This window comes from Carcharhinus amblyrhynchos, chromosome 20 (genome assembly GCF_965287045.1).
Source record: "Carcharhinus amblyrhynchos chromosome 20, sCarAmb.v2.hapA, whole genome shotgun sequence".
Lineage (NCBI taxonomy): Eukaryota > Metazoa > Chordata > Chondrichthyes > Carcharhiniformes > Carcharhinidae > Carcharhinus > Carcharhinus amblyrhynchos.
The window spans coordinates 26,571,483-26,587,162 of NC_137343.1; the positions used below are offsets into that span (position 1 = coordinate 26,571,483).

The window sequence follows — 15,680 nt, forward strand, 5'->3', positions numbered from 1 at the left end:
CTGAGGGCTGGACTGGCGGCTTTCCTGGTCTCAGCTCCAATCAAGTTAACTTACTCAGAAAAGGGCAAAATACTGCAGATGCCAGAATCTGAAATAAAAACAGAAAATGCTGGAAGGGTCATCCAGACTCTGTGACTCTATTCTCTCTCCACAGATGCTGTCCAGACCCGCTGAGATTTTCCAGCATTTTCTGTTTTATTAACTTACTCAATCTCTGTGTTACTCGTGACAGCTTAACAAAAAGGACCCAACTCCCGGATTTCTCCACTAATGGCACACAGCGGGGGAGGGGGTGAGGACATTAACACATTTCATATCCGACTCAGATTCAGACATGATTCTATCTGGAGGATCGAAAACGGTTGATCAAACCGCAGAACCACAGAGCAAATAAAACGCTGATTCACTATGAATACAATGAGTATGTTACGAAAAGATAAACAGTGGAATCACATGACGAGTGGGAAGGATTTGGCTCTCCCGCTGGTAGAGGGGGACCTAAGGTCTCATATTGAAAAGGGATATCACAATGACGGGCTGCTGTACAGTAGTTTGTGATTTTCTTCTGGAATATGATACTCCCAGGATTGTACTCATTAGAAACAAAAAAGTTGGAGCCATAAACAGGGTGGTCCAGTTGGTCATCCTAGCCTACGTTATTGGGTGAGCTACACTTTCACACTTTCGCTTTTTTTTATTGGATAAACGGTTAAGATTGTATGGAATTATTAGCGTAACAGAAATTCCTAGTGGATTTTTTTTTAAATTGCGAAGTGGATGTGCTAATTGCAAAATCCGAGAGGTAACGACCTTTGGACATGTAAAATACGTTCGAAAAATCACGCTGGATTTCTGCCTATAACGCAGAAAATGTTTCTCAACAACGGCGGATTTGGGATTTCAATTCTGAATCATGACAGACGATGCGTCAGCAGTGCTCGAACAAGAACCAATGAAAGAATAGTGCTTTATATGATTGAGTTTCACTTCCATTTAATGTAGAATGGGGATTCGTCCTCTACCCGTTCTGCATAGGCATCTCTGGGTGGGACTGCTTCCTTCAATTTCTCGCCGGGTGCTAGTCAGAGCTGGTTCTGTGGTGTAAAGGGGGACTGGGTAAATACTTACAAGGGGAGACTTTGCAGGGCTATGGCAAAATAGCTGGGAGGTGGACATAATTTGTGGTGGCGCAGTGGCACAGTGGTTAGCCTCACAGCGCCAAGGCCCTGGGTTCGATTCCCAGCTTGGGTCACTGTCTGTGGCGTTGCACATTCTTCCCTTGTCTGTGTGGGTTTCCTCCGGGTGCTCCAGTTTCCTCCCACAGTCCAAAATATGTGCGGCTAGGTGAATTGGCCATGCTAAATTCTCCCTCAGTGTACGCAAACAGGTGCTGGCTTGTGGCGACTAGGGGATTTTCACAGCAACTTCATTGCAGTGTGAATGTAAGCCTACGTGTGACTCATAGTCTAAAGTAATAGACCCTGTCTATGATCCTTTGATTTACCAGTTGAACTCTGGCTTATTGTTCTGGGGTTTGGGGAAGATAATGTATCCTTTGAGTGATAGAATCACTGGTAGAGCCATACAGCCCATCATTCCCGTGTTGTCTCTTCTGCCCAATTATAAAGTAAAGCTTATTTATTTATTAGTCACACATAGGTTTACATTCATATTGCAATGAAGTTACTGTGAAAATCCCCTAGTCACCACATTCCAGCACCTGTTTGCGTACACTGAGGGAGAATTTAGCATGGCCAATTCACCTAGTTGCACATATTTTGGACTGTGCGAGGAGACTGGCACTGTGAGGCTAACCACTGTGCCATTATGCCACCACAAATTATGTCCACCTCCCTGCTATTTTCCCATAGCCCTGCAAAATCTCCCCTTGTAAACATTTACCCAGTCCCCCTTTGCAAGTTACTATTGGAACTGCTTCTACCACCCTTTCAATCACTGTCTTCCAGATTATAACAACAGATTTTTTTTAGAAACTCATCTCGTCTGTTTTGTTTGTCTATTACCTGTATCCTTTTGCTAGTAACCTCTCTAACAGAAATAACAATTCATTTATGTAGTACAATAAAACTTCCCAAGGCACATTACAGGAGCATTATTAAACAATGCCACATAAGAAAATACTGTATTAGGTCAGGTGACCAAAAGTAGGAGATCGTTCATGGAGGAAAGTGAGGCAGAGCAACAAGGAGAGTATTCCAAAGTTTATGGCCTAAATAAACGAAGTTGCAGCCTTCAGAGGTGGAGCAATTAAAGTGATGTATACTGAAGCCAGAATTAGGGGATTGCCATTCTCTTGAAAGGTTGTGGGACTGGAGAGAATTACAGAGGTAGCGAAGGGTGAGGACATGGAGCGATTTGAAAAATAAGGATGAGAATTTTAAAATCACTATATTGTTCAAGCGGGAACCAAATAAAATAAGGAGAAACTACCAAAACTGTTTGTGATTTTGTACACTCCTACTAAATCTCATCCTAACTTCTTTATGACGTGGAGTTGCCAGCATTGGACTGGGGTAGGCCCAGTAAGTAGTCTCACAATACCAGGTTAAAAGTCCAACAGGTTTATTTGGTAGCATGAGCTTTCGGAGCATTGCCCCTTCATCAGGTGAGTGGAATACCTGATGAAGGGGCAATGCTCCAAAAGCTTGTGCTACCAAATAAATCTGTTGGACTTTAATCTGGTGTTGTGAGACACTTTATTCTAAAAGAACAATTTGAATTTCTCTAGCTTTCCAATTTTATTCTTCAACACTCAAATACTCCCTTCACCCTCTCCCTCACAAATACTCCCCTCTCAGCCTTCATCATCACATTTACATTTTTTTGTCCAATTCCAGCCCCCACATCCTCATAGCATAAATGTTGCCTGATTTTCGTCGCTTTCAGCTCTGATGAAGGAGCGTCTAGACTTGAAACGTTGGTTCTATTCTTTCTTCACAGGTGCTGTCAGACCTGCTGAGATTTTCCAGCATTATCTGTTTTTGTTACTCCCCTCATTATCTTGCTATATGTCCTTCTCTTCAATAGTGCTTTTGACCACCTCTCCTGAAGCTTTACCTACCCATTCCTGCTAACGTCTGTCTGAGTCCAACTGTACAGTACCTCAAATGTTTTGTTAAATATTCCATCATGTTTCACAGAAGAGCATGGAATGATCCAAGTATCCTGATTAATATCACTCTTTTAATCAGCAAAATCTAATAAAACAGACTAATTGGTCATTTAGCAGATCTGCTTCTTGTAAGACTTTGCTGTATGAAGATTATGTGGCTGCAATAGTTGTGACGACATTTTAAAACTGTGGGGTTGGGAAATCCTGAAGTTTCGTTAAGTTGCTATATGAATGCATATGCTTTCAGGCAATTCTTTTGCCGACATTTTCCTTGCTACTTCTGTGTCCATGTTCAATAATTTCTGTTAATGCGAACAATTTAATTCAGTTCACCATAACATGTGTTTATTATCGAATCATAGAATCCCTACAGTGCAGAAGGTGGCCTTTTGGCCCATTGAGTCTGCACTGACCAGAATGCCACACTATTCCCATAACCTCACATATTTACCATGCTAAATTGACACTAGGGTCAATTTACTATGGCCAATCAATCTAACCCACACATCTTTGGACTATGGGAGGAAACCGGTACACCCAAAGGAAACCCATGCAGGCATGGGGAGAATGTGCAACTCCACACAGACAATGACTCGAGGCCAGAATTGAACTCGGATCCCTGGCGCTGAGAGGCAGCAGTGCTAACAACTGTGCCACCCGTTTACCTCCAGGAAAAGATGGAAATTGTAGTTAAGTTCAGTTTTTACCACAAAGAGAACAGAAAATTAAAATTCCAAGTGGTTTGATTGTAAAATTTCCAATTCACGTCGCTGATTGCTATCTGTAAGCAGCATGCCAGTCTAGATTTTTAGCAAAGATAGGATCAGAAACAGCTGTGTAACCAATCAACATCCCTTTCATAATTAGATGGTCTACCAATATTTATTTTGATAGTATAACATGGAACGTTAACCTGCCATGAAACAATGAAGCCGAGACTCAATATTAAAGACTCTAAGACCACAACTATCTGTGGTACCAATGGGATGCAAGGACATAGCACGGGATGCTACAGTGTGGATTTTGGGGTGTTGATAATGTAAGGAGAATTAGTCCTTTTTTTGTAATATCATAAGAACATAACATAAGAAATAGGAGCAGGAGTAGGCCATCTAGCCCATCGAGCCTGCCCCGTCATTCAATAAGATCATGGCTGATCTGTCGTGGCTCAGTTCCACATTCCCACCCTCTCCCCATAACCCTTAATCCCCTCGCTTATCAAAAACCCATCAACCCACGTCTTAAAAATATTTAGCGAGGTAGCCTCCACCACTTCAACGGGCAGAGAATTCCAGAGATTCAGCACCCTTTGAGTGAAGAAGTTCTTCCTCAACTCCGTTCTAAACCGCCCCCCCTTTATCTTGAGGCTGTGCCCCCTAGTCCTACTGTCCTTTCTGAGCGGGAAGAGTCTCTCCACCTCTATCCTATCCATCCCATTCATCATCTTATACGTCTCAATGAGATCTCCTCTCATTCTTCTAAACCCTAACGAGTACAAGCCTAGTTTATTCAGCCTCTCCTCATAGCTCAACCCCCTCAACTCCAGTATCAGCCTAGTAAACCTCCTCTGCACTCCCTCCAAGGCCAAAATATCCTTGCATAAGTACAGCGCCCAAAACTGCACACAGTACTCCAGCTGCGGCCTCACCAATGCCCTATACAGCCGCAGCAAGACCTCCCTGCTTTTATATTCAATCCCCCTCGCTATGAAGGCCAGCATCCCATTCGTCTTCCTGACCACATGCTGCACCTGCAAGCTGGGTTTTTGCGACTCATGCACAAGGACCCCGAGGTCCCTCTGCACCGTCGCCTGCTGCAGTTTTTCGCCACGTAAGTAATAGTCCTTCCTACCAAAGTGGACCACCTCACACTTGCCAACATTAAATTCCATTTGCCAGTTCCTGGCCCATTCGCCCAGCCTATCTAGATCCTTCTGTAGACTCTCCACACCCTCTGCGCAATTTGCCGTTCCACCAATCTTGGTGTCATCAGCAAATTTCGACACCATACACTCGGTTCCCTCCTCCAGATCATCTATATAAAAGGTAGATAGCTGAGGCCCCAGCACCGACCCCTGGGGCACTCCACTAGTCACCAACCGCCAATCCGAATAGCACCCATTGACCCCCACTCTCTGCCTCCTATTTGACAACCAATCCTCTATCCACGCTAACACCCTACCCCCAACTCCATGTCCCCTGACCTTCTGCAATAACCTCTTGTGAGGTACCTTGTCAAACGCCTTCTGAAAATCCAGAAAGACCACATCCACCGGCTCTCCTCTATCCACTGCCCTAGACACATCCTCATAGAACTCCAGTAAATTTGTCAGACACGACTTCCCCTTAACGAAACCGTGCTGTGTCTGCTCTATCAAGCAATTCCTCTCAAGATGCCTTGCTATTTCCTCCTTGATGACGGATTCTAACATTTTACCTACAACAGACATTAAACTAACCGGCCTACAATTCCCTGCCTTTTGCCTGGCACCCTTCTTAAACAGCGGCATAACATTAGCCGTTTTCCAATCTTCCGGCATGGTTATGGTTCAGGTCAGAAACTCCCCAAAGTGTCTAATGGAGGCTGCTTGGATCATATGTTTTTTCTCTTGAAATTGGCTAGGATGTGCATCATATGTTTCACTTCAAGTATAATTCAAATAACCCACTAGGGAGCTTTTACCAAACAGAGTTTATTTAAGAATAGAGTTAATATACGGTAAGAAAATTAGCCAGGACTTTTATCAATTACAAACAAAAAAAGAAAACAACCCTTATAATGTATAGCCTTTAACAACTATATCTAATGTGTTCCAATCAAAACCAGTCTTTCTTTAGACAAAAGCCTTTAAACAGGTTCAACACACAGCAAAGACTAATGCTCACATAATACTGTACTAGGGTACTTTAGATGAAGTCGGCAATTCTCTGGATAGACTCAAAACACTTTGAAGTCAGAACAGCTTCCTAAAACACCAGGGACTCTAGGCAAGCCACCAACAGCTGATTTTCCCCCCCTTCAAAAAGGCAAGACCTTACTTTCAGATAACCAGCAGAATTTCCAAAACCAGGGTAAGATAGAGACTTCTTTTCGGCTTGATGCCCCTTCTAAAACTAAAACTCAGAACTGCAGTCAAATAGAAAAATTCCTTAAAATTACCTAGGAAGGAAGAAAAACTGAACCAGAACCTTCCTCCTAACAATGCATGGCCATAAAATCAATCTCAGAGTAAACATACAAAACCCCCATTTAAGCTATTGAAATAGCAATAAAAGGACATCTCCAGTCAAGCTGGTAACAAATGACTTCAGCTGAGACTGTAAGCTAAGAAAATAAGTAAACCGTGAGAGCTGCAGAGATTATGATAAAAAAAACTTTCTTAAAGGTACACTAACGTCACCAGTATGACTGGTTTAATTAAAATTAAGACAGGTAAACTGCAAAGGTCAAGGACTGTGTGAAAGCAAGTGTTTTGAAATGGAAATAGAGAACCTGGAGAGTTGAATAGGAATTTACATAGGGCAAATATAAGAAGTGTTTTAAATTTGGCTGTTGAATTTGAAAAGGGAACTTGTACAATTGGAGATTGTAAATAATTGAGGCAAAATAACTAAGTTTATTTCTAAAGTTTAGTCGCCATAAAGTAACCAAAGGGTTAATCAATTCTGGGAATGGGAATTTCTAAAGGATTGAAGAAAACAATTGAGTATAAGATCAAAGGGAAAAACAGATTTCAGGAAAGATTGAAGAATGTGGTTGTGAGATCTCAAACAAGACGGTCGCCGGAATTCTACCGCCTTGCCCGCCACGGTATTGGAGCAGGCGAGGGGCGGACAATGGAGAAATGTCCATTGACCTCGGGCAGGATTTTCCAGTTTCAGGTTGACTGAGACTGTAGAATTCTGCCCAGTGTGTGTGTTTCAAGTCAGATATATGAATATATGTTTGCTGCCACCCTCAAAGAGCACCCTAAGAGCAGCTGGGCATTGTGTGGTGATGTTTCTGGAATTGTATAGTTTAGAAAATCTATAAGGAGTGTTGCTATCAACAGGGGTTTACCTCTGACTTTACTTAAGCTAAAAATTTTCTGGAAATGTTTGTAAAATACTGTTAACTATGGAAAAATGTTTGTGTGTTTTAACTTTTTTTCCTTTATTTTAATAAATGTTTAACTTTACTATATAAAAGACTTTAGCTAACTGCTCAATGCACAAATTGCAAACTTGTCCTGGCAGCTGATTCAAACTCCCATTTGGGATATGGGCAGTCTTTCACTTACCATCTATGGTGCTACAACAGCTCAAATATGATTCTGTTAGTACAATTATTTCTTGACTAGCTTGTATAATTGATTGGTCTGGAATTGCTTGAGTTGTGTCCTGATCTGATGAAATTGTCTTTTTGTTTGGATTTATAATTGTTGTTTTGTAACTAAATTGTTTGACAGGTCACTTCAGAAGACATTAAGAGATTCCAAATGTTGTGACTAGAATCATATTTCAGTCAGATCTGATGTGGCAAGTTACCTGCACTGAACGAGTGTCTGGATTATGATAATCCAGCAACTTTCATTGCTACGTCTCTGATTGCCTACAAAATACCAAATTTGTTTCACTTGATTCCATCGTTTTCCATGATGGGATTATAACTTAAGACCTCAGGATCATTTGTCCAGTACCATAAACCATTAGACTACCATATCAATGTGAACTTGTAAGTACATTTGATTGTACAACTAATATTCTTTTAAATTGTCCTTGGAATGGAAAAGTCACTGGGGAGACCAGCATTTATTGTCCATCCCAAATTGCCCATGAGAAAGTGTTGGTAAGCCACTTTCAAATACACTGCTTCAAATACAAGTAAAACCCTAAAGCACAGTTGTATTGTAATAGAAATACACTTAAGTAACTTTCCTTAGAACCATTTGTATTCAAATAAAGCACAATTTGAGAATTTTGTTGCATACATTGGCAATTGAAAAAAATTGTATTCCAGATGGGTACTTGTGTGGGAGAAAGGCTATCAAGAATTCGATTCCACCATCAGCTCAGTCACAACCAAAGTTAAAGGTATCGCCATTACAAATTCAACACCTCTTGAAGAACAGTTATGGGATGCAGCTGATTATGTTATCCCTTCACAGGTACAGTTTTGGATGCCAAAACCTTTGAAAACCACATAATGTATATATTTCCTATGACAGATTGTTAGTAAGAATGCACTGTTTATTGAAGTTGCCTGAATTACTGCACTTGTGCACTGCAGAAGTGAGTCTTATGAGTTGCAAGAGTCTGAGAGAATTAGCATTTCCTATATCATAGAAGAATTTACATGTATTTTATTCCTGGGAGAATCAATTAATTGCTTTTTGCCATTTTGTGCTTTTCTATTTCCCTATATTTGCAGTGGGGTGCTGACTGCATTTCTTTTTCCCCTTCTTGCTAGAGGGGAAGTTAACTGTATTTGCATAATTTTTCCATGGGCTTAGTATGCTTTACTGGGGGAGAGGAGCAAGAAAAGTTGGAATTATGTCTCTCCACTGTGCATATCTTTTTCCATCTAATTTGGAGGGTGTATTTTGTAGAAGTGCAATCTTTTTGCAAGTGGACTGGGTTGACTTAGTTTATCTGTCTGAAAGGAGATTGCATTTTCCCTCTTTCCAGTGAGGGAGATACATTAGTCTGCTGGGATTTGTGTTTCTCTCTCTACTGTAGGAGAATGCTTGTGTGTGTTTATTTGTCTGCAGCGTAGAGGATGATGTGGATTTTTATATTTTCTGGCTGAGTGATAACCTGGTAGAACAGATTGCCTATCCACGATAGGACCTGCCTGACTTTTCATTGACAAGTTTTCATTCCTTAAAATGAATGCAATAAAAAAATTGGGTAGATTCTATAAATAGTAGTTGATTTACTTTGCCAGATAACTACCCAGGCATAAAAGATGAATATCTATCTTTACATTTCTCAACTTGACTGCAACATAAATATGTTTTTCTGTTTACAGGGAACATATATTCCAAATCTGTTTGGGTATTTCTAGTTCTAAAACAGTAAAAACATTTATTTTTAAATAGTTACTAAAGTGGAAGGTTTTATTGATGTGTAATGTTTTCTGGGAGTTATGACACAAAAACCTATTTCATGATTCAAGCATTATTGTTTCTTTATGGTTGTATATGTTATTAAACATATTTTCTTATCTCAACAGCAAGAAAACTCCTTCTTTGTTATGACTAATTTTATTCTTACCAAGAATCAGGTACAAGGTCGGTGCCCTGAGGTAAGAATTCAGCAGCTACTCCATGTATTGAGTTGGTGTGACCAATTTTTACAACTAAACACGTAGATTCACTGCATTGATACCATAGCCATTTTGTAATATAAGATCCAATCAGTAAGTCATTTTAAAATTAAGTCAGTTGCAGCCTTTTTGGGTACTCAACCTAATTGTTGCATATGTCTGGTTTCATCAACGGAAGTGTACCAATGAATGTAAAAATTCTCATCGGAAAGGGTGACTAAAAAGCATGAGGAGTTTGGTATTTAACATATCCGGTTTTTTTCATTGTTTTGGACTCTTGTTTTTATCTGGTGCCAAATTAGAACTTCCCCCTCCTATTTGCTTTTCTCAATGCTTTTTCAAGATTAGCATTCATTGGAACATAGAAAAACAAGTAGGCTACACAGCTCCTTGAAATCTGATATGTATCTCAGCTTCATTTACACATCTTTTGTTCTTTATCCTTTGACATCCTTGCTTAACGAAATTCTATTCGTCTCTGTCTTTAATTTCAATTGATCCAACGTCCTCAGCTGCTTGGGAGAATGAGTTCCAGATTTCCATTACCCTTTGTGTGAATGAGGGCTTCTTAATTTCATTGATAAATGGCCTAGTTCTAATTTTAGGTCCTGATTCCCAAGAAATGAAATTCAATTGTGTATTCAGAGAAACTATCATTTGAAACAGCTCTTAGATCATTCCTCAACCTATTAAACTTGAAGGAATACAAACCAATAATATGCAACCTATCCTTATAATTTAACTCATAAGTCCTGTTCTCAATCAAGTGAATCTGTGCTATACTCCTTCCAAGGCCAGTATATCCTTCCTGCTAAATGTGGGTCATTCGGACTCAAAAAGTCAGCTGTTTTCTCGCCTTACAGATGCTGCCAGACCTGCTGAGATTTTCCAGCATTGTCTGTTTTGGTTTCAGATTCCAGCATCCACAGTAATTTGCTTATATTCTTCCTACCATTTGGTAGCTAACCAAATACAACTGAAGCATCACTTCCTCGTTTTTAAATTCCTATCTCATTCAGGTAGTGACCTCCACCCGGAATACTTTTGTCCACCCACACCGTATGTCTCTTTACAATTGCCTGCCCCATCCATACAATCCATCATGCCTCTTATCCTTAGCCTCAGCTGCAAACCTGATATACAACTCTCTGTTCCTTCATTTAGTCATTCATACATATATGGTGAAAATCTGAGGCCCCAGTATAAGAACATAAGAACATAAGAAATAGGAGCAGGAGTAGGCCATCTAGCCCTTCGAGCCTGCCCCGCCATTCAATAAGATCATGGCTGATCTGTCGCTGCTGAGTTCCACTTTCCCGCCCTCTCCCCATAACCCTTAATCCCCTCTCTTATCAAAAACCCATCAACCCGCGTCTTAAAAATATTTAGCGAGGCAGCCTCCACCACTTCAACGGGCAGAGAATTCCAGAGATTCACCACCCTTTGAGTGAAGAAGTTCCTCCTCAACTCCGTTCTAAACCGCCCCCCTTTTATCTTGAGGCTGTGCCCCCTAGTCCTACTGTCTTTTTTGAGCGGGAAGAGTCTTTCCACCTCTATCCTATCCATCCCATTCATCATTTTATACGTCTCAATGAGATCTCCCCTCATTCTTCTAAACTCTAACGAGTACAAGCCCAGTTTATTCAGCCTCTCCTCATAGCTCAACCCCCTCAACTCCTACACACCTGTAGGTTACATCATTTGTCATAACCTGTCAGTCAGAGAAAGAATGCTTTCCCTACTCAGTCTCCAACTTTCCAACAAATTATTGATCCATGTCACTTTTAATTCCATTCACTCTGATTTTTGCTAATCTCTTGTGCAAAATGTTATCCAAAGCTTTCAGGAAGTCCATGTAGATAGCACCATTTATAGATATCCTCCTATTTGTCATGATGGTGTGCACTTCAAACATTTCAACTATATTAGCCAGATCGGACCTACTCTTCACAAAGTCATGTTGACTCAATTCGATCAGCTGATTCTAGACCAAGCTAAAAGAAAAAAGACTGACACAAATGCAAACTGTCCAGCTGCTCTGGGTGATATTTTATGCTGCCCTTGTGGTTAGTTTGAAAGCGGAAAAGGCATTAATCAGGCGGGATTAGGCTGTTTATTAGACTGTTATCTGAAAAGGAAGAATGTTCCAGGCTATGGGGAGAAGGCAGGAGAATGGCCTAAGGGAATTACTCATTTAAGGAGCTGGTACATATATGATGGACTGAATGGCAGCTTCTTGCACTGTAACAGTTCTGTTATTCTGGGACGGTGGCTGGTGCGGAATCTGTCATCTTCCTACCTCTGCCCTGATCAAGTCCATGGCAGGAAGGCTTGTAGTCAGTCTTCCCACCCCAGTACCAGTTGAGGCACTTAAGGGGCAGTTAATGAACAATTAAGGGCTTCTTCACACCTCAGCTGGTATTAACCCAGCTGAAACTTGGTATACAAATATAATATGGCCCAAGGAAAAACTGATTCATTTTTATCAAAGATGTGTTTCAGGTACAGATGCTGGAATTTTTTGAAGGATCCATCTGACGACATGTGATAGGGAAAACTGACTTTTTTCTTTGAGAATGTTGTGAGTTGTTTGATTTAGAATATTGTCAGTTTTTGAATGTTGTTGATGGTCTCAGCTGCTGTAGTGAAATTTGTCACAGCTGTTACAATGAGGGCAGAGTTTTTGGTGCATGTTGTTGGAGGTTGATAGGCCTGAAGCCTTCTCAAGTACATGAAAGCTATTAATAAAAAAAATGTATTTTTTCAACTTTGTAATTACAGAACATAAACCAGGCAGGGAAAAGCCTCAAAAGAAGAGCTGCATGATTATAATAGCACTGAGTTTTTTTCATTTGTTTGTGCACTGTGGGTGTTGCTGGCTAGGCCTGCATTTATGGCCCACCCCTAAATGCCCTTTTTTACAGGATATTTAGGAATAAACCACATTGCTGCGGGTCTGGAGCCACATATAGGCCAGTCCAGGTAAGGATGGCATGTTTCCTTCCCTAATAGACATTAGTGAACCAGATAAGTTTATACAACAATTGACAATGATTTGATAGTTAGACTTTTAATTCCAGATGTAATTAAAATTTCATCAACTGCCATGGTGGGTTTCGAACCCAGGTCTCCACAGCATTGCACTAGGTCGCTAGATTACTAATCTAGTAATATTACCACTACATTACCATCTCCTCATTAACACCAGCCCCCTAGTTGACAAAACATGGCACTCTACCGAGTGCCCTCTTCACTTGTTCTGAGACTGTGCCTTTATGTTTTAGATTTGCCAGCCAGGGGGAAAGCCTTCCCAGTGTCTATCTCATCAAACCCCTTTTAGAATCTTGTATGTTTCAATGTGATCGTCTCTCAGATTTCTGAACTCCAGAGAGTATAGCCTAACTTATCATAGGCAAAATCTTCTCATCCCAGGAACCAATCTTCTTTGTACCGCCTTCAAGGCAAGTATATACTTCCTTAGATATGGAAATCAAAATTGCACATAACAGGACACAGTACTCAGATCTCATAAATGTCTTGTTGATTGTTAGCATTACCTTGTTGAAATCCACACATTGTGTCATTTTGTTTACACTGATCTATTTGTCTTGGGAGGCATTTGTCACATCATGTGACACTGCTTTAAATGTTTGCTAAACTTTCCCACCCAAATCACTTTCTGGCACACCTTGTTTAACAATATGATAATGTACTGATCTTTCAACAATGTGGCCCCATTATGTTTGCTGTGTTCAGCAACATAGAATCATAGAGATATACAGCACGAAAACGGGCTCTTCGGCCCAACTCATCCATTTCAACCAGGTTTCCTAAACTGAACTAGTCCCATTTGCCTGTGTTTGAACCATATCCCTCTAAACCTTTCCCGTCCATGTACCTATCCAAATACAGGATACATAGACATTTCAATATTATGGACTCAATAATAACAGAAGTGAGTTCTGAATGGCGGGAAGCAATAGTAGGTGCACAATGCAGAAGCATTGGATGAAGTTGAATCATTTTAATTATGCTGAGTAACAATAATACTAATTCTACTGCCCTCCAGGGCCTTGACACGTAGAACAGCAGTCCATGGATGTTCTGGATGACAATTCCATGGAGGAACCAACTCCTTCAGAGGGTGCAGCAATACAGAACATATACTTACCAGGCACCAGCACTTTGCCTCCATTTAAACAGCTGAGTTTTCATCTCCTGACTTTGCAAATGCTAACATGAGCAGAAAGTGATGGTAAGGACACCTATGGAGAGTCCATGATGGAGTGTGCATGCCGCTCCAAGCTCTGGACAGCTGCATATAGATGCTGAATCTCAGGAGCTGATGATGAAAGAGATAACCATAGAGGGACAGCAACAAATCTATGAGGTATTGGCAGTCATGTCACACATATTGTCCATAATTGCAGAAAGGATGAAGATGTTCAGACAAGCATTAACGGATTGATCCAAAAAAAGTCTTCTTCAATGGGTAGACTGACCTCCTCCATGGAACTTTAATTCCTGAAATCAAATCAACCCCCAATGCATGCTGTGACCATAGCCATTCTGATTGGATACCAGACATCCTAGCAGACCCACACTTTACACATTATCAGTGCTTGTTGCTGAATGCAAAGACATGAATTAATAGGAACCAATTCATAGATGTACAGTGGGTGTTTAAGGGACTGCTATGTATTTGGGGGTGGGGGAGATGCAGGGGCCAGGGGATGTGATACAGCAGGTCCCTGTTTTAAGTTGCTTCATTCAGCATTGTTTCACGTTAGCATTGTATGTATAATAAGTCTGGTATGCACACTTAGTTTTCATACTTTCACCTTAGCGTCATTTTGCACTGGGGCTGACAGAGCTTACATGACCTAATCAATGCCATTTTAGAGTGACATCTCCCATTGGCTGAGTTTCTTCTGTGATGAGGCGCTCTCCTGCTCCCCGAGAATCTCTCTTGTTCTCACTGATTCTCTCACCAGCCACTCCCCTGCCTGTCTCTCCCCCTCACAGCTCCTTTCACACGCTTTCTTCCTTGTTGCCCTGAGCTCTCCCTCACAGTGAAGTAGCACAGTCGAACAGAGAAGCAGCAAGAGAGAAAGAGCTAGTAAGATCGAATTAGTGAGCGAGTCGGCCTGCAGTAGAGAGTTGCCCTGTGTTGGCAGTTGGGAGAGAAATTGAAAGAGTTAGCACATTGATTTTCTATTTTTAAATTTATATATTAAAGTTATTTCATTTACAAATATGAATTTCAGAATGTACAGTATTTCAACTTATGTGATATGATGTTTTATATTTTTTTCTGATGGAAACAGACCTATAGCTTTTACATTGGTTGAAATGGGAAATCTGATTTGCTTGAAGTTGTTTCATTTAAAGTTACTCTTTTCAGAAATGGAGGAATGGAACTATAACTTGACTCTTAAATGCCCTCAGGGAAGGGCAATAAATGCTAGCCCAGCCAGCAATGCCCACATCCAATGAATGAATAAAAAAAAGAATTATTTTAGTTACTTTCATCAAGTTTGATTGGTTCACTGAAACTCTTGAGTGATTAATGAGTACTTGGCAACCTGATCAGCATTCTGAGTGACTGTTGTGGCATTTGGTAAGCCATCTTTCTCCTTCTCTTTTGAATTCTCAACTAATGGTGAACATTGAGTGCCTGTTCCTAATTCACCTCAGGTTCTCACTGCTGTACTGTGCTTTACAGAGCGCAGCACAGAATTATTATCCTGGAGGTTCCTGATGATAAGTATTGAAGGGTGCTTCCAGATCTGTACGGACACTTGAACTGCACCTTGAGTGCGCTGCTGACTTGCCTGATGACTTACCTGGTTGTCATATGGCTATCATTTTTGTGCTCAGGGTTCATTGGCAGGTTCCTTGGGAGACATGAGCCAAATCTGAAGAGTATATTCTTTGTTTGCAGAGGAATAGTATGTGAAGCAGAATGTACCAGGACAAAGAAAGGTACAGCACAGCAACAGGCCCTTTGGTCCTCCAAGCCTGTGCCGATCATGATGCCTGCCTAAACTAAAACTGTATGCACTTACGGAGTCCATATCCTTCCATTCCCATCTTATTCACTTATTTGCCTAGATGCCCCTTAAATACCGCTATCGTATCTGCTCCCACCACCTCCCCGTGCAGCACGTTCCAGACATTCACCACCCTCTGTGTAAAAAAAAGTAGTAAGGAGAGGTATGTCATTCAAACAGATTTAAAT

General features: G+C 40.9%; 1 protein-coding gene across 2 annotated transcripts in view; it reads left to right on the forward strand.

The window, feature by feature from the left end:
* Window positions 1-366: 366 nt before the first annotated feature.
* Window positions 367-15,680, forward strand: part of LOC145355865 (P2X purinoceptor 4-like) — a 39,453-nt gene continuing 24,139 nt past the window's right edge. For both annotated transcript variants that reach the window (XM_080208300.1, XM_080208301.1), the window contains exons 1-3: window positions 367-663; window positions 8,132-8,279; window positions 9,347-9,418. In XM_080208300.1, coding sequence (XP_080064426.1) covers window positions 530-663; window positions 8,132-8,279; window positions 9,347-9,418 — 354 coding nt within the window. In that variant the 5' untranslated portion in view covers window positions 367-529. The remainder of the gene's footprint in view (window positions 664-8,131; window positions 8,280-9,346; window positions 9,419-15,680) is intronic.